Source organism: Phocoena sinus, chromosome 21 (genome assembly GCF_008692025.1).
Source record: "Phocoena sinus isolate mPhoSin1 chromosome 21, mPhoSin1.pri, whole genome shotgun sequence".
NCBI lineage: Eukaryota > Metazoa > Chordata > Mammalia > Artiodactyla > Phocoenidae > Phocoena > Phocoena sinus.
This window is the reverse complement of record NC_045783.1, coordinates 23,012,938-23,034,784: the sequence shown is the minus strand read 5'-3', so window position 1 is coordinate 23,034,784 and position 21,847 is coordinate 23,012,938. Positions and strand designations below refer to the sequence as shown.

Here is a 21,847-nt window from a genome sequence, read left to right as displayed (position 1 = left end):
CAGGGGAGGGAGGGACCCCGCGGGTTGCGGCCCTTGTTGCCTCTGCAGAGCCAGAGTGGAAGACTCGACCCCGCTGCCAACAAGGCCCGGAGCGAGTCCTGTAATTCCCAGCTCGCTGGTTAATTCAAACTAACAAGACTTGGCAAGATGGGCGAATACTTTTTGGCTTCTGTCGTGACCCCACCGAGGCGCGCACACACCCCCTGCCAAAAGCGGCCTCTGGGAAATGAAATGCATAAGTAAAAACGGGGCCGGGAAAAATGCGAATTGACCTGGAAAAAGCAAGGCAAAGAAACCTGAATCGGCCGTGGAGCGTATTAAATCCTTTACGCGTCAATTTCCCTGGGTCTAGCTTCGCACCAAGTGTGGACCCTAATTGTCATTTCCTGAGAAGACAATTCACACGAGTACAAGACGGGGTGAGGACTTTTCCAAAAGCCGAAAACGTCGGGGTTTTTTTCCCGCATCAGGGTTAAATAAACATCTTTGGGAAGCGTGGAAGGGAGTGGCACTCCCGCCTTCCTTCTTGGGAACAACATTCCGGATTCAATTAATGCCTCCCTCCGAGTCGTAAAGCAGCAGACTCCACACCTCACTCCTATTAACTGGGCTTTGGGGCGGGAGGGTTTTCTCTTTCATCGTCTGGGTTGGGGTTTGCCCACGTTCCTCGGGAAGCTATAAAGCTGATTTAACGGTTTAAGATGAAAATCGATCAGGCTAAGGCAGAAGCTCATGGCTGAGGAATCGCAAGAGAAAAAACGGCTGGCGGGCCGAACGCACTCCGTAAGCCTGGGGCGAGGAGGGCCGGGCCGGCTGGGATGCGGTGCAGGGTTCCCCAGTCCACTTGGGTACGTGGGGGACACCTGCGAGGCTGGTAAGGGGCAAGCACGGAGGTGAAGAGGAATGAAACCTCGAAACCGAGCCCAGGCCTCCGCTAGGCCGGCTTCTCGGCTGGCGGCTTTGTTTTCCGCCCGTCGCCGCCGCCACTACCGCGGCGGGGTGCGATGGCTGCACGGCGACTCGGGTAGGGCTGGACGCGGGCCGCGGAGGCCGGGGAGAGGCGCCGCCAAGCTCCATTCACGAAGTCCGGGCGCTGCGGCTCGCCCGCGGGTCGGAGGCCTCCTCCCTCATCCTCTAGGTCTTGGTTTTATGAATGGGCCTGGCGGCGAGAGCCGCGCGCCCTGTTTACTCCGCTCTTTGTGACGTCGCGTCCCCGTGACTGGGCGCTAGCTGCCGGTACTCCATTCACGCGCCCGGGCGGGCGGAGGGGGTGGGACTAGCGGGGCGAGGGGAGTCGCGAGGGGGCGGGGAGCGAGCGCGGGGGGCGGAGCAGGGCTCGCGACCTAGAATGGAAAGAGGCGGGGCCTCGCGAGGTAGTAATGAATCTGCCCCCTCCCGGGGGAGAGCAGAGGAGCATTAATAAATCCATAAGCCGAGGAGAGGAAACTCTGGCTGGGGCAGACCGCGGAGCTCCGGCAGTTCGTGGGGAACGGCGGCCAGAGCAGCACAACGGGCAAAATACAATAGAGGCGACAACGGAAAGAAGCCCTTGGTCCTCTCCCGTAAACACACTCCCCACACCGCCACCTCCCCCTTGGCACCGTGCTGCCTGGCGCCCGAGGCCGCTCGGACTGCTATGTAACTGCGAGGCTGTGGGAGGAAGGGGACCGGGGAGAAGAGGTTCGGCCGTGGGAGCCCCTAAGGGCCAAGTTTGCGGCCACTTCTGCCCGCGCCCTCCCTTAGCCCCCGCTCGCCCCTTCCTGCAGCCCAGCTGGCCCGGGCGTCCTTCGCCTCCTCGCGTGCCCAGCAGCCGCGGTTCCTGGCGACCATGGTGACGGTGGAGGAGCTGCGGGAGATGGACTGCAGCGTGCTCAAAAGGCTGATGAACCGGGACGAGAACGGTGGCGGCGCGGGCGGCAGCGGCAGCGGCAGCCACGGCGCCCTGGGGCTGCTGAGCGGCGGCAAGTGCCTGCTGCTGGACTGCCGACCGTTCCTGGCGCACAGCGCCGGCTACATTCGAGGCTCAGTCAACGTGCGCTGCAACACCATCGTGCGGCGGCGGGCCAAGGGCTCGGTGAGCCTGGAGCAGATCCTGCCCGCGGAGGAGGAGGTCCGCGCCCGCCTGCGCTCCGGCCTCTATTCAGCCGTCATCGTCTACGACGAGCGCAGCCCGCGCGCCGAGAGCCTCCGCGAGGACAGCACCGTGTCACTGGTGGTGCAGGCGCTGCGACGCAACGCCGAGCGCACGGACATCTGCCTGCTCAAAGGTAAACGCCGGCGCCGGGCGCGAGCTGGAGGGTCGATGCGGCGGGGCTCCGCGGCCTGAACATTAGTGGGCAGGAGAAGAAGTGCCTGGAGGGACTCGTGGCTGCGGGATCCCCCCCGCACACTCCTTTGTGCGTACTGGTGTGTGCGCGTAGTGTGCAAGGATTCTGTGTTTGTGTGCAAGCGCGAGCTCCTGAGGTCCTCAGAGACGGTGAGGGCTCCGTCACCTGAAATTCCGGACCTTTCCTGGCGATTCTGCGATTGTTTACAGCCACTAACGGTCTGGTCTTGCGGGCGAAGCGACTCAGCTGCGTTGCCCACCTTCGAGTCCAGGGAAGTGCTCCCAAGTGCCACGGTGGGGAGGTTAGGCCTGTTGGATTGGCGTGTCCGGGCCCCGCCCTGAGTCCGACCCAGAGATCCCGAGACATGGGGCAGGGGGTGAAGGAGGGTGGGCGCGGGGATGGGATGGGCCCTGCGGGAAACCAGCCCTTCCTAAACGCAAAAACGAAGATCGGCTTGCGGGCCTGATGTGGAGCGATCTGTTCTCTCCTCTCCTGCTGCCCAACTCCGAGCTCCACCTGGAGGATCGCCAACCCCTCCCGCCTCGGGCCATCCCCAGGCTCCGGAGCGGGAGGCGGGAGGTCCGAGTATCTGGGGAACGCAAGGCGGGACGGGGCCTCAAACTGCGACAAGTGCGACCTTTTGTTCAGACTCGACTCTCAGATGGCGGCGCGCGCTTAAGTGCGGAACTCTTGGGGAGGGGAGGTCTTGTCAAATGTGCAAGTCGGAAACTCCGAAAGGGCCGAGGGCTACCCAAGTACCTGGAGGGACGGGGGCGCCGACCGCACCTGCCGGGCGGCGGGCGGCGGGGAGCTGGCGGGTTGCTTGGGGCCTCTTGGGGCCGCGCAGTGCCCCTTCCTCCCGCGCCGCATTCCGCGAGTTCCTTCGCCCGCGGCGGGTCTTGGCCTCCGAAGTCCAGAGGCGTTTCGGACCCGGGCTATCAAAGAGCCACCCCTTTCCCTGTCGGCGCCCCTGGCCCCCCTCCCTCCTGCCCTGCCCTCTCTAGACCCGCTCACTGGAGAGGAAGGGAGATGGGGCGGGAGGCGCGGCGGAAACCTCTCCCCGCCGCCCCTGCCAAAAAGCACAACACTGCCCAGTGCCGGCGGGCCAGGCTTGCCCCCGTGAACAGCGGGGGACTTTGTTCTCGGCAGTTGTTTCCTGGCCATTTGACCTGTCAGCTGCTGGGGAAATGCTGCTGTTGACCTTTGGTTGAACTACTAAGGCGATTTTGCTGATTTTTCTTTCTCTACGAGGGCGGCCTTTGGCACCTCACATTAAACCAAACGCTCCTCCTTTCTCCTCCCAGTGCTTTAAGAGAAAGTGCCAGGAAGAGCCCTGCACCGGAAGGACCGCTAAGCCCGGCGAGCTGGGCGCAGGGGGCCCGGGGCCCCCGCCTGCCCTGGCGCCGAGCTGTGTCGGGAGCCACGCGGCCCCGGACCGGGTAGAGCGCCGGGCTGGGGTCCGGGCTGTTGACGCACGCCTCCTGCACTCCCTTGCATGATGCCGGCGTGCCGGCGCTCATGGGGACGAGGAGAGAAACGTCTCTGGGACCAAAGTCCTTTCGAGTGGCAGGGGCTGGACGGGGTGTTCTCCGTGCCGCGTTGACCTCGATCGCTCCTGATTTGGAGCCCAATCGCGCCGCCTGCCTGCGCGGGCCCTGAACACAGGACCCTTCTCGAGGTAGGGCAGACGCACGTGGGGTCTGGGTTCGTTCTGTTTTGTTTTTCTTCCTGGAAGAAATCCGGAGAGGACCGCCCTAGGGTTTCCGGGCGCGCAGACACTTAGGCCCCGCTCCCGGGGAAACAGATTTTTAAGGCTTCCGCCTCGGGCTCGTGGCACCTCCCTGGTTCCCCCGAATTCCGCCGGGAGACCCCGGAGCCAGACCTGTATGTACCGAGAGCCGCCCTGCGGACCGGCCGCCCGGCGCAAGGCAGATGCTAATGTGAAGGCTGCGTTGGACGGGCAGCCCTTGGGTAAAACGACAGTCCCCTGGCGGTTGGCGAGGTGCCTGGCCCACGGAAAAGGCGTGTTTTATGGGCTGTTTCCTCCCGAGGCCTGCACTGCCTCCTGTTGTCTGACCTGGTGCGGGCAGGGAGGACGGCCCGCTGCCTCTCAAAGTCCGCATCCTCTGAGCCGGAAAGTGTCTAGGCCTGGACCGAGCTTCTCTCTCTCCAGGAACAGGCCCCCCGGGAGGAGCCAGGAGAGGTTCAGCTGGGTTTTTCTGAGCAAAGGGAGCCTGCCTTTGGAAGCAGCCGCCTAAAATTCACAGAGTTTGGGCTGCGGAGGGGGCTCCTTCCAGCTTGTTCTGCAGTGGTGGTAGAACTTCTTTGAGGTTAACTGGGTCCTATTCTATTCAACTTGAGTATTTTCATTTATGTGCTAAGCAGAGGCGGTCTCCACACAGGTCCTGTTTCTTCTCCTTGCCTTCTACTGGAAAGGCATCCCTAATGAGGGCAGAAGGAAATGGGCGTGGTCTGCTCCCCCAGCGCTGCGGGAACGTGCCTCAGGGGGAGGACAGCCATGCCTCCTGCACTCCCATCCCTTGGAGAAGTGGAATGGCAGGAAATGTGGGCTCATGGTCAGGGGGGAGCTGGGGACGGGGAACTAGAGGGAAACGGGGAGACAAGCCCCTTAGATTATCTTTAGTAAATGCCTTAACTGATTAGGGGTTGGGTAATTTTTTTCCCACCGGAGTTGTTCCTTTATTTTGCAGCCAATGGGCCTTCCTGGGCGTCTCATTTCCTGTGCAGTGGTGGGTGTGGAATAAAAGTGGTCAGACATTAAGCCAATGGAAGACTGATTGTTGGTGTCTGCCGTCCTGGAGGGAGAGTAAAAACAGCTGGGCATTTTCAGAAGCTCTGTTACCCTTCCGGGCCACAGACTATCTAATTCTACCAATTAATTGCATTTTTAAAGGCCGATTTTCCCATTCCTGCCACTTTGAGGGCAGGAAGTTGGTTACTCATTGCAGGCAGTTAATAACTAATACTACAGGCAAGAATTCATAGTTAAGAGTAAACTTTACTTTCTATCAATGAAATACTATCTGGCCTTTACATTTCCTAATATTACCCAAGGTTTGCTAAAAGCAGTAACCCAAATCACTACATTTTCTGGTCTTTAGGCTAGTAAAAGCTTCCCATTGGGATAAACTTTTTTAAGCTCATTTTATTTAAAATCCTGTAAGACATTTTTAGGGACAGTTTAGAAAGTTTAGCATTTCAGATTTTATTACAGTACACGTCTCCTTTGAAATCCCTTTCTCGCTCCTCATAGATCCTTGGAATAGGGTTTTAGACAATCGCTCCCACCCCATCCACCCTGGGTCAATAGAGAAAGACAAAAAGAGCATTTTCTTACCCTAACAGAAGTCTTCCTTTACCTCCCACAGTCTCCAAATCAATCAGTCTGTTTTGCAGAAGATGTCAGGTATAAAAACATTATCTTACTTTTCTTTCTATCTAAAATTCGTCTCAGCCCATGACCTTTGTCAGTTCTTATTCAAGTTCTGATTTAAAAGCTGTCCTGGAGCTGTTTTGAGAAACTGGGAAGATCAACTAAATACTCCAACTTCTCCTTCCAGGTTGGAAGTCACCTACCCAGTAGTCCCCAGGCCTGATCATACAGACCTGACATTATGCTTCCTGTGAAAACAGCCACTAAGGCCCGTAATGAATGCTATGGGTGGGGTTCGGGTGACTGTCTTCTGTCTTTTCTTTCTCTGTGTCCATTTGCCCTACCCATCCTCGTTTCCAGGAGGTCAGTGGCATCAAACAGCAGAGTCCTGGGGGATGCTAAGGTTGAACACCTCTTTCACCCAAAGGCAAAAGGACTGGCTTTTCTCCTTGCAAACAGGACACAATGCCCATGACAGCCAAGAATTGTTAGAAATACAAAAAAAAAAAAAGTAGGCCTTAAAGGTAATTCCTAACCCCTAGCCGAAGGCCTTAAAGAATTGTAAGGAATGAAGCAAACTCACTACTCTTTGCATCATTTGAACTGGATGTTTCCAACCAACAAGAGCAACTAAAGACAGGGTGTAGGTGTAAATTGAGAGTGGCAATCTGATTGTCCGTAAGCCTATCACAGCTCCCTTGGGCTTCTCCTGGATGCTTACAGGAAAGGTGGGCTGTCCCCACCAAGGTGGGCTGCACAGAGAACTCAGAGAGGAGAAAGGGTGGCGTTTTTAAAGGGCCAAGAAATTCCTTGAAAAAAATCAGAACATCTGAAAGCAGATAGCTGGTTTCCTTGCTGGGAGGCAGTTCCCATCTAACAAAGAGGAAGTTGGAGAGGAAGAAATGTAGACTCAGCGGAAGGCGGCTTGCTGAACGGAGCAGATAGCACAGAAGGACTCTGGGAGGGGCTGCAAACAAGGTCCAGCCCGAGTGTGGCATCAGGTGTCAGCCCAGCTGGCCCGGGACCAAGGTCTTGACACCAAGCCCCAAGGTGAGAAGCCCATTTAGCTAAACTGGAAATGCTCAGCATTTAGAGGGGCGCTTCCTAGGTCAACACCCGCATCAAGGGAAGTTCTCAAAGCCAAGGGACCTTCGAATGTCCCCAGACTTGCCTGCTGGGCAACATTTGCCTTGTATTGATAAGCTGTCCCAAGAGAGCGAGGCCATGAGCCCTGTCTGTGAACGGGTGATATTCTGAGCGTGGAGAGGGTCACGGGGAAAACCTGGCAGCCACGTTAAGATCCGTGACCATCGTCACCACCAAGAGACAGTCTTTCCCATCACAGACCCCATTAAGAGTCCTATTATGGTGAGACGACCAGCACTACGCCAGCCTGCCCTTTCCCAAGGACTTTCTCCCACATTCACTCCCACCCCTGCATAAGCAGGAGGCCAGCCAGTTTTCAAAGCTACAGTTTCTGTGTGAGAAGATGAAAGGAGCACAGAATGGAACTGTAGATGTAGTTATTCCTCAGGGGAATCAAGTGGAAAATTATAGTCCTTTCCCCCCCGCCCCCCCACAAGACTCTCAAATTTTAAAATGAAGTTGAGAAAATGAGAGCTTTAAGACTAGAAGGTATATTGTTAAATAAGAACATGAGAAAAACGGGTCAAAATTAGTCAGCATGTCTGTTACAGAATTACATGCAATAGGACGTAGGAGAAAACCAGGTGGGAATTCATTGGCGTTTGTGCTGTGAAAATGTGTTCAGAAGATGGAAATATAGGTCTTGAGGCACCTGCTGTCGGTTTGTAGTTTGCAAATGAGTAGTTTGTGAATGTTCAGGATCACAGAATGTTGGAACTTAGAGATGATATGGTCTGGAATCCTTACATTTTGAGGGTGGAAAACAGGACTTAGAGGGAATGTGTTAGCTGGGCTTCCACAGTCGGAGCTGGGACGCGTCCACACCTGTCTGCTTTGTCTACCCTGCACATCTGCAGGGGTCACGGGGTAGAGCGCTCCCCTCCGGGTCTACAGTGGCAATAAGCTTTCCCTCTCATGAGTTTTGGATAAAACTTGGAGATCTAAACCTAGCTCTTACTGGAAGGGCCGAGGCTCTGGTACCTGCACAGATGTGGGCTGGGAAGGGAGGCACAGAGGAGAGGGGGCTGGGGGCAGTCTTCTTCAATCCCACCCACCCTAAGAAATTCAGTTTCATTTCTGCCACGACCCAGTATAGAGCTACTCTATATTCTTCGAGATGATTTGAAATTTTTTTTGAAGTGAAATGATCCGTGTGCTTATTACGTAATTTGAGCTCTTAAAATACATTTTTTCCCAAGAGATGTAAGACGTGAGTGGTACCCTCCAGTAAGCTCATCACCTGGCCAGGTGTCTGTAGCCCCACACTGACGGGGCTAATGCCACACTCGGGCTGGAGTCAAGGTGGTGTGTGGGGGAAGAAGAGCCAGCAAGTGGCTTTAGCTGAAGTCCCTGTGACGGGGACCGTCACTCTGAAAGCACAATGCCATGAAATTACACGCTCTGTAAATGCAGCGCATTCAAGGAGCTTCTATTCTATTTCGTGAAATAGAAAAACGCTGGTCACGACTCCTCCATGACTACCTGGAAAAGCACCGGAAAGAAGCACTTTGGTGAAGTGTCAGCAGTGCTCTGTTCACATCCCTTCTGTTTCTGCGTGAAAACTCTTTCTTCGCGTGATGAACCCAGCAGGCAAGGCCCCTAGAGAAGGCCCACCGGGGAGGCAGCGGTGGGCAAGCAGCAGGGTGGGCTCCTGACGGCCAGCTTCAAAGGGGCTTTCAGGCCCCTTCTGTGGACTGAATGCTGGTCCCGCCCTTACCTGGGGGCTGCCCTGAACCTCCGTTTCCTCTTCTGTAAAACTGGGGCTTGTCACGCCTTCCTCTAGGGCTACTGGTTGGATACCTGTGTGGGAAGAGCCTGACACATAATGAACACTTCCTTTTAAGAGGGTCTGTCATTTTTATGAACACGCATGGAATACCTGGAGGTGGCTTCCTGGCGTGTGGCCTTGTGAGTGGGGTGTGGACTTAATGGCCCCTGACCTGCACTCCTGTGTCTGCACTGCCTCGCCTGCGAGCTCCAGGCCCACCAGGGCACGTTCAGCTCATCCAAGGGCCTGGCCTGAGTGCAGCTGAGTGCAGCACCTCGGCCCCAGAAGGAGATCCTTTGGTGATGGTCCTTGTAACTACCAGCCACAGACCGCCCCCAAAGCTAGCAACGGCTCAGGAGGGAAAACCTTTCCACTGCTGCCACCGAGGGACGCAGCCCTCACCTTGTTCCTGTCCCTTGAACAAATCTGCTTCTTCACTTGGTTCCTTTCTGCCTGTTCTCTGAAAACCCCCCAGAGGGAACAGACTTTTCAGTAATCGTGTTTTCCCACTTTGTTGTAATGGTGCCTTTTCCTGACCGTTGCTGTCTCTCTGTCCTGTTATGAGCAGCCTAGGGGTGACGACAGACAGCCCCCCTCAGGCCGGGTCTGGCCTCTGGGCCACCTGCACCCTCCCCTGCACACCACACCCCCAGGGTCAGCCGCAGGCTCGGAGCCCTCCGAGGGTTCTGCTGGGCCCTCCCTGCCCCGGATTGATTGATGGTTGACCCTGGGAGGTAGCAGATGTCCCTGACTGGGCAGGGCACTCAGGGCTCAGGAAGTGCCCAGCACCTGTTCTTCTGCTGTCTTAATTACCAGCTCTCAAGATGCCTACTGGAAAAAATAAGTAAAGCCCAGGAGGAGAAGGCTGTCCAGGGTCTGAGAAGTTGCCAGGAAAGCCAAAGTCTCCTGTAGGTACCAAAAAAGAAAACCTTCATTGAGCTTCTCCCCAAGGCCCGGTGCAGTGCATTGGCCGTTCCAGTCAGCCCTCACAGGAGACTCCTGGCCTTGGAAGCTTCATCACATTTTACAGATGAGGAGGAGGCTCAGAGAGGTTCATTGACGGCCCCAAGGCTGCACAGCCGATGATTCAACCCAGACCTGTGAGTCTGACTGCAGAGGCGAGGCTCTTCAGGACTTCAGTCTGGTGCCCTGTCGTGTACCTTCTCAGCAGCGAGAACATTCTTCCCACCACTCTGAGGTTCCTTAGCTCCTGCTGCCCTCAGGCCTGCTCTTCCTCCGTGACCTTGGAGCCAGGCCCTGGCCCTCCTGTGACTGTTGGCCTGCCTGTCTAGCTGATGAGCTTTTGGAGGGCACCACTCATGCCTTGCATCTCTTTGAAAAAAATGTATTTTACTAGCTCAAAGTATGTAATAAAGACACGGACCATCTTGCTTAAAAAATTTCAAATCCTGGGCTTCCCTGGTGGCACAGTGGTTGAGAGTCCGCCTGCCGATGCAGGGGACACGGGTTCATGCCCCGGTCCAGGAAGATCCCACATGGCATGGAGCGGCTGGGCCCATGAGCCATGGCCGCTGAGCCTGCACGTCTGGAGCCTGTGCTCCGCAATGGGAGAGGCCACAACAGTGAGAGGCCCGCATAATGCAAAAAAAAAAAAAATTTTCAAATCCTGTAGAAGTCTCTAGAATAACAAGTGATGGCTTTTCATATAGATGATCAACCTCCGTTGGTTGAGTGACCCATTTCTCCTTCCGCTTTCTCCAAAGGGCAGCATCTCCCGAAGTCTCCCATCCCAGGGACTTCAGCTAGAGGCACTTGCTGGCTTTTCTTCCCGCACACACCGCACTTGGGGCAGCGGTGTTTACAGCTTTATAGGGCAAGGGGACAGATGGGGGTGATAACGGGAGGGAGGCCGCTCCTGCAATGAAAAGTCCACTGAGGCCACCAGCACATCTGAAGGCGGGGAGTACTGGCCCCTCTAGCAGGTTTTCCCTCCAGGGAGGCTGGTCATTATGACTCAGCGGGAGCCAGGGCCTGGGACCAGAGAAATATCCATTTATAGCCTGAGGGAGGGAGTGGGGGAAATAGGAGGCCTCCAGTCAGAGAGGAAAAAATGTCTGCCCTGTTTCTGGAAGCCTTAATGATGTGGCAAACATAATTTTCTTTCCTCTCCAAAGCGGAAGTTTCTAGGGTTGGGATTCAGGGCAAGTAATTGACTAACCGTCACATGTTGGAAAATTGCTTTGCACAGTGGTGATCTGGAACAGTGGCACCCACCCTCTCACTTAGTCATAAAGACGTAACGGGCTAGCTGCCTACGTGACCATCAGTTGAGTGGTGGTTCCAGAACCCGCAGACCCTACTGAATTCATTTATAATCCATTTTTGGTCCAACAGAAACTGCAAAAATAAAAATACAAGCAGGGCCAAACCTTGACAATAGATGGTAAGTGTCCCGCAAAGGGAAGTCCCAGAGATCACAAGAAAATCAGAGATACAGGTTGAATGTCTCTCTTCTTGGTGTGTTTCACTGCCTGCCTCTACCTGAATCTCTGCCCGCATCTCTGCCCACGTCCGCCCGGCCAGCCCTTTCCTGAATGGCACTGACACTATTGCAGAGAAGTTGGCCGTTTCTCTCTTTTTACTTAAACGACCTTCCTTCCCTGGAAGACGACCCCACAGAGAACCATTCCAGGGCTTAGCAACTCTCAGGTCAGGAAATCCTCCCTTGCCCCAAACCTGTATGTAGCAAGAGGGATTTATTTAGATTTAAGCCCGTTTGCTCTCATTTTGGCCCCATGTCCATGGAACAGCTGTTCATGGGGCCGTGCAATTGGCATCTGTTCTGTTGCTGAGATCCAGAAGGGCCGATGCCAGGGTAATAGTTTTTTATTCTCTCCCACATTGGAGAACCTCTCTAAAAGAAGGCCTGTAGTTGGGGGATGACAGACATTTTTGTAGGGCCCAGGGGCCAGCTGAAGTGCTCATGGAAACCCCCAGTGGCTATTCCCTCTTTCTTTGTCATCACTGTAAAGAAATTATCCCTTCTTCATCTCCCCTGCACATCCTCCTTTGTGTATCTGCATCCCAATCCGAAGTCTTGTCCCTAAAGCTTTCATTCCCGCTTTCAGGATGCAGTCTTGGCCGAATGTAATCTCTGCATCCCGGGGAAAAAGGGCTCCATAGCCATTCTCTCTGGGCCCACAGCGCCACCCAGTGTCAAATGTAGGTACAACCAGCCGCAGCTTTCCAACAGCTCTCCCCCATCAGGTAGGATTCAAGTTCTTTGTGGTTTCCTGCTGGCTCAGCGACCCCATTAACCTGAATATCTTTCTACTTTACAGGTGGCTATGAGAGGTTTTCCTCCGAGTACCCGGAATTCTGTTCCAAAACCAAGGCCCTGGCCGCCATCCCACCTGCTGTGCCCCCAAGCACGGCCGAGTCCTTGGACCTGGGCTGCAGCTCCTGCGGCACCCCACTGCACGACCAGGTGCGAAGAGGACTGCTTGTCAAAGGCTTTGGATGCAGTGCCTCAATGTGGGGAGAATGTGTTGAGTATCGGGGTGTGATGTTATGTGGAGTCCACTATTCCTTGGACGTCTTCCCCTTCCCTCTCTTATTACCCTCACCTAAGAAAAGAATATAAACGCATATGTCCCTGACTTAGCCTCTAGAGTTCTGTGCAGACAAGCAAGGAAGGAGGCCAGAAGCATGTGGACTGCCCGATTCAAAACAGTTCGGCTGTCCGCCCCCCATACAAGTTAATTGTAAATGCTAAATGGACATAAATGATCAACCAACCCTTCTCCCAAGAAAACCAGCTTATGCCACTACATTTCATACAAGCCCACCTCTTCCAGCCCTTTCCTTTAGATGGAAATGGAGTGAATTTGTGGGGTCCAGCAACTCTGCTCCCCAAATCCGAGATCACTTGTGTTGATCTGACTCAGAAAAGTGTCATTAGTGAAGCCAGCGTTACCTCATTTTGCCAGGATGCCTCCTCTTGTGTGTGAGGTGGACATGGTGTCTGCTTTTCGTCTGCTATTCGGCTGCGTATCCAGCCGAATAAGTGCCTAAGCCGCGTAGCTCTGTGGTAGCGGGTGTAAGCTCTTCGCGTCACAAACAGTGGGGCACGGCCAGCTTCATCTGTCACGGCGGAAGTGGTCTGCCTGAACCAGCAGGTGGGGCCCAGAGTAGAGCAGAGCAGAAAGGCCAGAGCCCATCGCTCCCTGCCGGGGCCCGAGCGGCACACGGGAAACCTGGAGGGGCCGGGTCCATGGGCTGTGTCCCCAGGGCCCGTGAAAGCCCACCTGAGACTGGCTTCCCTCTCCCCACCCCACACGTCCCAGCCCCATGTCCAGTTGCCTTTCACTTAACGACGTTTGCCGGTGGGGGGCGGGGGGCGCTTTGTTTTCCCTCTCTGGTGCAGGGGGGTCCCGTGGAGATCCTTCCCTTCCTCTACCTCGGCAGCGCCTATCACGCAGCCCGGCGAGACATGCTGGACGCCCTGGGGATCACAGCCTTGCTGAACGTCTCCTCTGACTGCCCGAACCACTTTGAAGGACATTACCAGTACAAGTGCATCCCGGTGGAGGACAGCCACAAGGCCGACATCAGCTCCTGGTTCATGGTGGCCATCGAGTACATCGGTAGGCTGGCTCCGGCCAGGGTGCTGGGTCCTCCCAGGCCAGGGTGCTGGGCCCAGGTCTGGCGGAGGGAGGACGGGAGGGAAGAGGGAACCACGTGTAGCTGGTGTGTGGAAGGAGGGACTTAGGAAGGGCCATATCCGGGGGCGGGGGGCTGCCTGTTTCCCCTCTTCCTCAGTAGGAAGGCTTGCCCGTGGGGTGTTGTGCAGGCCCTGGATAGTCTGACGGACCTAGGCAAACAGCAGGTGCTGTTAGCTTACAGAGTCAAGGACCTTTTCCTTGGATGTCCCCAGGTGCCGAGAGGATAAGACTCTGGGGATGGGGAGGGAGACAAAGGGAGGATTGGGTCATTGTTTTTGTTCCTGCAAATGAAAACTCTGCCGTGTGTGCGGGGATTGCTCCAGCTTCAGCTGGCGTATTTCCTAAGCGTAGTACATTTGTTTGCGTAATTCTCCGAAATACTCTAGCGGGGGTGGAACTCTAGAGGCCCTCCCCCCGTGGGTTTCCTCCCTGTGCGGCCTCAGCCTGGGAGGCGCTGTTCCTTCAGGGGTTCAGCCGCAGGCCCCCCTCTTCTCCAGATCTCCCCGCACCCTCGTCCCGGCTGAGGCCGCCTGCAGCCGCCTTCCGGGAACGATGGGGACCTGGGCGCCGCTAACGGCGCGCCGCTCTCTGCCCCAGATGCGGTGAAGGACTGCCGCGGGCGCGTGCTGGTGCACTGCCAGGCCGGCATCTCGCGCTCGGCCACCATCTGCCTGGCCTACCTGATGATGAAGAAGCGCGTGAGGCTCGAGGAGGCCTTCGAGTTCGTGAAGCAGCGGCGGAGCATCATCTCGCCCAACTTCAGCTTCATGGGGCAGCTGCTGCAGTTCGAGTCGCAGGTGCTGGCCACGTCCTGCGCGGTGGAGGCGGCCAGCCCGTCGGGGCCGCTGCGCGAGCGGGGCAAGGCCACTCCCACCCCTACGTCGCAGTTCGTCTTCAGCTTCCCGGTCTCCGTCGGGGGGCACCCGGCGCCCAGCAGCCTGCCCTATCTGCACAGCCCCATCACCACCTCCCCCAGCTGTTAGAGCCTCTCGAATCCTCCCTCCCCTACACCCATCGGCTCTCAGCACGGGTTGGGTGGCGCCCTGTGCGGGCAGCAGGTCGGGACTGGCCCGCAGGGGGCGACAGAGCTCCTTCCATCCATCTCTCTTTGGCCAACCGGGGGGCCAGCTAGAATGGCAATAAGGACTTCGAATACATATTTAACGCAAACAAACACAACACTCCAACTTAGAGCAATAATGTCTTCCTCGGCAGGCAGGGAAGACCTGGGTTTTGGTTTGTGCGTCAGTTTTACTTTTCAGATAGGAATTTCTTACCTCATTTTTTTCAGCAGTAAGGCTTGAAGTTAGGAAACCCGCAGATCCTGGCAAATGTGCCCACCCAGTTCTGTTGAGGGGGATGGGAAGGGAGGGAGGGGAGGGAAAGGGACAAGATAAAAACAGGTTCGCCAGAAGTGCCTGGTTCTGTGTGCTCGGTCCTTTTGTTGTTGTTGTAGTTACAGGATTTTTTTTTTTTTTAAAGAAATCTTTTAGGACATGGTTTTCCTTTCTAAGTCACCACCAACAGGTGAACAATTATGCTTAATAATAAATAAAAGTATTTATTAAGAATTTCCTCAGAGTATGTAAGTACAAAGAGTCTAGTGATGGTGAATTTAGAATATATTTATGTTAACGTGGATCAGCAGAGCACAATAGCATGCAGACGTCAAAGCAGTTAGGAAGTAAGTGGTGTGTACAAGTTCGCATGATCAGCTTGCGTTTGTTACCGCTGAGAAGGAGTCAGGGTGGGGTGGGAGGAGGAAGAAAGGAAGGGACTACTTTTTCATTACAGCCTCCCTCGGTATCTGCCGGGGATTGGTTCCAGCACCCCTTCCCTCCATCGCGGATACCCAAATCCGTGGATGCGTAAATCCGCTGATTCTTGCATCCGCGGATACTGCGTCCGCGCATACTGCATCCGCGAATACGGAGCGTGGAGCGCACTTGGTTCTTGGGCACATGGGCCACTGAAGCGATTTGAAACCACAACAATACAACCGTTTCTGGTGATCAATAACTCACTGTAGCGGTGGAAGCATTTTTCTCATAGACCTGCCTGAGAACTTGTATATCATCTGTGATAAATGCCATATCATATAAGGTGCTCGTAAAAAAAATTGGGCGCAATTCAGCTTTTCCTGCAGTGAATCATTTGGCAAGGCCATTGGGGGAACCCAGCTAAGAGAGATAGACCCGAAATGGATCCTTTTGGAAGTGGAAGCACCATCTTTTTTCTCTTTTACATAAATCAAGAGTTTTTAATTTTAGGGGGTTTGCTTGGAATGAAGTACACCAACAAATTCTTGGGTTCTTAAAATTCGTGGTGTCGGTGAATATTTTTAAAGTGAATAGGTGAATAAAAAGAAGGGAGTGGACACCCCATTTCAGGTCCCTTGGAAGTCTAGGACAGCAAGAGAGAGTGAGTGAAGAGTCGGGCAGACTCTGTGGGGGAGCTGGCTGCTTGGCTTCTGTGACAGGCATCCAGGGCACTTGTGTGCCATCTTAGAATCCTTTCTTGGGATAGTGCCATTTTCAGGGCCCTTTCCAGATGGAGGAATGGCTTTTGGAGAAAGAAGGAGATGGGTTGGGCTTGGGGGGAGGGAGGACGGGACAAACCACGTGTTATTTAATTTGTAGTATCGTGGAACAGTGTTGTTACCCAGTACCAGGTTAGAGGTAATTCCAAACTTGTCTAGAAGCGAGAGCATGCTTTTTGGTTTTGTTTTTTGGGTTCTTTTTAGTCTTCTGAGGATCTAAGTGATGCACATTCCTGCTCACCCATAGATAACTTCAAGCCTCAAGGTTGGAATAGTGTTGGAATGCTCCTTCTTAGCCCCACATCCCAGACAGGACCAGGTTCCTTACATTTCCTTCCACAAACATGAGCCTGTGTTGGCATCATTTGTCCTGCCTTTCCCAAGCCCTGTCTGAAAAAGCGTGGGTTCCCACATGCAGATAGGCCTGCAGGAGGGACTGCTTGAGAGAGGAGGGAAAGTAGCTTTTTACAGAATGAGTGTACATTGGCCAAAACTTGTGTATCCTGCTTTCCCAGACTGGATCCCAACCACACGGTCGGAACCCAGGACCTGCGCCAGACAGGTCTTTTCCCTGCTTTCCAATTCAAGTCTTCTGTCACAGCGTCAAACCACTATTTATAAAGCTATTTTCTTTGTACCCAATAGCAGCCCCAAAACTCTTAGAAATCAAATAGGAAATTGGCTTGATTGGAAACAGGGACTTGGGTCACTATTCCCCCATCAGAAGCCTCTTTGATGACTTGGAATAGCTGTAATGAAGACAGCACCGCAGGGTCTGTCCAAATGGCCAGTGGGTTTCAACAGGTGTCTCCCCATGGAGTGATTTCTGGTGACGCGAAACATGTGTCATGGGTGGAAAGCATTGCCACTTACACCGAATATCAACTGTGCCATTGACAAAGGCAGTAGGCACTCTGGATCTTCCGTAGAGACTGGAGAATGCTGCCGGTTCCCTCCCGGCATCTCTGTGTGACCCAAGTGTGTTCGTGGAGCTTCCCCCGAGCAGTATTCGGCTGAAGCCGCCTGTGAGCCGGTGGCCGGGAGCTCCCAGCCTCAGTCGTGGCCTCCTGAGACCATTTTCCTCAGTTACCCATCCTAGCCCGATTCCAGAGAGTTACCCAAAAGGTTGGGAAGCCATGAGAAAAAATGTAGAATCCACGGGAAGATGGGCAGAGGGAGGTGGGACGGGTGATTCAAATGTGAGGGGAAGGGGCTGTGAGATTGGAGGGGCCGCCAAGCCTTTAGTTGGTAAAGTGGTGGTTCGCCCTGGCTGCCCGTCAGCCTCAGCTGGGGAGCTTTGAAACCCTGCTACCGGGCGATCCCAGACCAAGTACAGCAGGATTTCTGGAGGAGGGACCCAGGCATCAGTAGGTTTCAAAGCTCCCCAGGTGCTTTCCGTGTGTAACCAAGTTTGGGAAGCTACTTTCTGGATGGCAAGGTGCTCTTGGAGCCTGGGTCTTGATAACACGGAGCTGGCTTGTCTGGCAGAAGCCACAGCCAGGGGTTTGTCACTAGTTCAGTGTGGTCTCATGGTCAGTCCCCTCAGCTCTGCTGAGGGGCAAGATGGTTTCTGTCAGGAGCTCAGGGGCCACGTGACCTCCTGAACGAGGGGCCCTTTCAGGCCCCTTGAAAGCCAGCTGATGTGCAGAGCCTTGTTAGGAAACCGAATACAGTGTCTGGATGTCGATGTTCTTCCCTGAAAGTTCCCCTGTCTGTCGAGAAGGATGGAGAGTGCCACCTCTTTGAAGAGGACCCTGCCCTCCCTTAGAGTTTATGAGTCCTAGGAGAAAGAGGCTTCTTCAAGACAGAGCAATGCAATACTTGTAACTTCTGTAAATAGCCCCATCTTTCAGAGTGATGTCATTTCTACATTTGATATGCTTGTTTTTCTGTAGGATGTATATAGTCTAGGGGATTTTTTGTTTGGTTTTGTCTTTTAGATAAGTCAAACATGTCAGTTTTTATTTATTGCTTGAAAAAAAGATCATTTGAAGAAAAATAAATACATTTTCAACCACCTCTGGCTTGGTTTATCCTTTCCTGAAAAATTGTGCTGATATCATGGCTTGGAAGATCTGGGTCATTTGATAATCTTGTGCACTGTGTACCGTCTCCCGTGGAGACAGGCTGGTCAGATCTGTGAGCTCCCTAAACACCACTCAAGGAAGGTGACAGGAGAAGGCAGATAGGAATCTCAAGAACCTGATTTCTCTAGTCAGAGAGACAGGACGAAGTGAAGGATAAGAGACAGATGTCCTTCATCTGAGAGTCTCCTTTGTGCCAAGTACAGGATGGAGTGATAAGGATGGTTCCCAGGTGGGAGAAGTCAATCTTAAACAGCCTAAAGCACAAGTGACTAGGGCTATAACCAAAGACTATACAAGGAGTTACCACACCCTTCCCCATCAATAACAAGGGGGTCCATCCTGGCTCACAGAATCTTAGGAAGTTTTACGGACCTCATGTTCTCTCATACCCTGTAGCATGGAAATAGCAATATGCTTCCAGACAGAAGAAATACATGGGTGAAGATGATATGTCAGTGGTTCCCCAATGCTGATCTGGGCGTTGCTTCTATCAGATTCCATTGGTACAAATTTCCCAAATTGTAAACCAAAATCATATTAGTAAACATGTATGTCCACTGTGTCATTGTTATTTAACATTATTTTAGAAGCACTGGCCAATGCAATTAGCAAGGGAAAGAAATGAGGTATACAGTTTGGAAAGTGTGAGCCCAAATTATCTGCGGATGATATGTATCTGAAAAACACCAGGGAATCAACTGAAAAACTATCAGAAATGAGAGAAATCAGCTAGTGGTTGATTGCAAAATGAACATGAAAAAATCAATAGCTTTCCTATATGAAAATATCAATTAAAAATAAAATAGAAGTAGTAGATCCCATTTACAATATCAGCTTAAAGATAAACTGCCTACAGTAAACTTTACCAGAGATAGGCAAGACCTACCTAGCTGATGGACATGGTAAAGCGCTACCAAGGGGCATAGAAGAACATCTGAAAAAATCTGAAAGACATACTGTGTTCTTGGATGAAAAGACTCAGTATTGAAAAGATTTTATTTCTCCATAAATTAGCCTATGCATTTAATATCATCTCAATCAAAACACCAACAGGATTTGGGAGGAACATGGCAAAATGATCCTGATTTCACCTGAAGAAACAAATATGCAGGAAAATTCAAAAAAAGAAAAGGGAGAGTCACAAGGTTGGGGGGTAAGATTTATATCCTTTTGTACTGGGCATCTATCACTATTGTGATAAAAATAGTTTTAATTTTTTTATAGGAGATTATTTTAAAAATAGAGATTCTTGGGCTCATCTAAGACATTGAGTCAGAGACTACACAAACTCCCCCCCCAAGAGATTCTGACTTACAGCTGGTTTCAGGACTGCCTGATACAGGCTTGACCTCTAGCGTCTCCCTTCCCTTCAATCCCCTGCCGTTATAACAACCCGCAGCCCGTAATTATTCTGATCACATCACTATTACTGTAGCAACTTGCCCAAGGACTTAGTTGTGTATACCAACAACCATTTTCCTTTGCTCAGAAATTTGGAGATTAGAAAGCCGGGAAAGGCTCTGCTGGGTGGTTCTCACTGGGGTCTCTCCTGCGGCCACTGTTGGCTGGGCTGCTGTCACCTGGGGGTTCGGCCAGGCTGACCATCCAAACGGCTCATTCACAGGACTGGCAGCTGATCTGGCTGTCGACTCACAGACTCACAATTCAGTTGTGAATGTCGCTTTGAGCGCCTACATGCACCCTCTCCAGTCGAGCAGTCAGAGTCCATACAAGACGGATGAGAACTCCAGCGAGTATTCCAGCCAGCAAGGTGGACGCTCCACCCCCTTCTAGGGTCTGGTTTCAGAAGTCACAGAGCATCACTTCCTCTCAACTCTATCAGTTGTAGCAGTTTCAAGCCTGCTCAGGTTCAAGGGGAGGCGAGCCAAACCCTGCCTCTGGATGGAAGGAATGTCAAAAATTCATCGTAGTGGGCTTCCCTGGTGGCACAGTGGTTGAGAGTCCGCCTGCCGATGCAGGGGACGCGGGTTCGTGCCCCGGTCCGGGAGGATCCCACATGCCGCGGAGCGGCTGGGCCTGTGAGCCATGGCCACTGAGCCTGCGCGTCCGGAGCCTGTGCTCCGCAACGGGAGAGGCCACAACAGTGAGAGGCCCGCATACCCCCCCCCAAAAAAAAAAATATATATATACGCACACATACACACACAGAGCCATTTTTCAAACCACCACACCAATAAACAGAGAGTTACCTAGGAAACCTGAAAATGCAAATTTCACCCCTAATCCAGAGACATTGGTCATCCAAGACCTCGTCCAAGGACCAAAACACAGCTTTTAACCACTATGCATACTGTCTGCTTATGCTATATTGGCCCCATGTGATCCAGAAAGCATCACAAGATAAACCTAACCTTAGGTAAAAAAATGCTGGAAAGTAGAAAGCTGAAAAAGCACATTCGGAGGAGGAAATAAAGGCAGGAGCATTTGATGTCACCACCGATTTCAGCTCCCCGCCTCTCCCCATTAGCGCTTACGTCAGGTTTGTTCAGGTCCACCTGAGGTGTCTTTCCTGCTGCACAGTGAGTGGCACAGGGACCAAGTGAGCGCACAATATGAACAGTCAGAATTGTTCTGGATCCTCCACGACCAGTGGACAGTACTGAAACCCTGTGTCTGGCGGCCAGGCTGGGACAGGCAGACAAAGGTCTTACCCAGGATCTCTGGGTAAGACTGACGCATCCCCACAAGCCCCTGCTAAGATTCTTTTCCCTGGATCTCTGGAGGCACATAGAGCTACAGGGCTGGGGAGGTTTAGACTGGGATTTTCATCCAAGGATGTTAGAAGCAAGTAACATCTGTCATGTGGGCACACATCTGCTACCTCCCAACAGTGGGTCTTAGATAAGAGCTGAGTTTGACAAGCCAGCTTAGACCTTCTCACCCCATGAACATGAAAGAGCTCTGTCTACAGAGCAAGCCCCACACTAAGTTAGCTTCTTAGCTGCAGGTGAAGAGGGGAAGGTGCAGACTTTGTAGCAGGAGAAAGAATAAGATGAATGTGCTAATCTTGAGGTGTGAGGACCTTACCCAGTGGGGAAAATGTAGTCCAGTAGGTGTCCTGAGATCTGACCAGTTCTCTTCCTGGAAGAGAGAGGCTGGATGGACAAGTTAAAAACAAGGTGAAAGGGACAGTTTCTCCAACACGTACTTTCCTTTAGAGAAAAGTCGTCTCTTACCCTAGAGATTGCGGATTTCATGACTTGTTCCGTAAAGATTTGGTCCAGCCCAAGGACCCAGCGGTTGAAGAAGTGTGCACTTCATTGTGCAGGAATTAGCCAAGGACCCATAGGAGTTCCAGGGAGCTCACTGCTGACAGCACAGACAGAAGAAGAGGGAGCCCTGACGATCTTCTGGAAATGGTGCTGAAGTCTCTCGTGAAAGCAGGGAATCTATTCTTAACCAGAACAGTAGCTGAGGAAACTGGCTCCCCACTAGTTGCCATGGGGAAGTTCAGTGGAAAAGCTCCGGAACTTGACCTTGGAGTTCCAGGCATCTCCATCATAGTGTTCCCAAGCTGACTCTGCATCACCACTTTGGGTGGTTGTACAACTCTTAAATTTAGTAAATTTACTAAACAAACAAAACCTGACTTTTACACTTAAAATGCGTAAATTATACACCAGTAAATTTGTTTAATGATAAATACATGAAAATACACGAATATGAATACATATGTTCACTGCCCCAAACTTCAAAGAACACAAATACATACAAGGAAAAATGGAAGTTCCTCCGTCTCCATATCCCTGCCCTACACCCCACTTTCTTTTACTTTCAGTAACCAAAATGAGCCATTTGGTGTAATTACTTCAAGACTTTTATTTATGCATTTTATAAATGTATGTGTTTGACAGTGCCGATAGCAAAGTTTGCCACCCCT

General features: G+C 52.8%; 1 protein-coding gene across 2 annotated transcripts; it reads left to right on the top strand.

Moving 5' to 3' along the window:
* The first annotated feature begins 1,426 nt into the window (after window positions 1-1,426).
* Window positions 1,427-16,727, top strand: DUSP4 (dual specificity phosphatase 4). Of its 2 annotated transcripts, XM_032618536.1 has the most exons (5): window positions 1,427-1,562; window positions 1,767-2,267; window positions 11,938-12,083; window positions 13,023-13,242; window positions 13,918-16,727. In XM_032618536.1, exons 2-5 carry the CDS (start codon window positions 1,829-1,831, stop codon window positions 14,301-14,303), a joined length of 1,191 nt encoding a protein of 396 aa, XP_032474427.1. In that variant the 5' UTR covers window positions 1,427-1,562; window positions 1,767-1,828; the 3' UTR covers window positions 14,304-16,727. The 2 variants fall into 2 exon arrangements, with proteins under 2 accessions (XP_032474427.1, XP_032474426.1); XM_032618535.1 differs by lacking the exons at window positions 1,427-1,562; window positions 1,767-2,267 and adding an exon at window positions 4,095-4,298.
* Window positions 16,728-21,847: the final 5,120 nt, after the last annotated feature.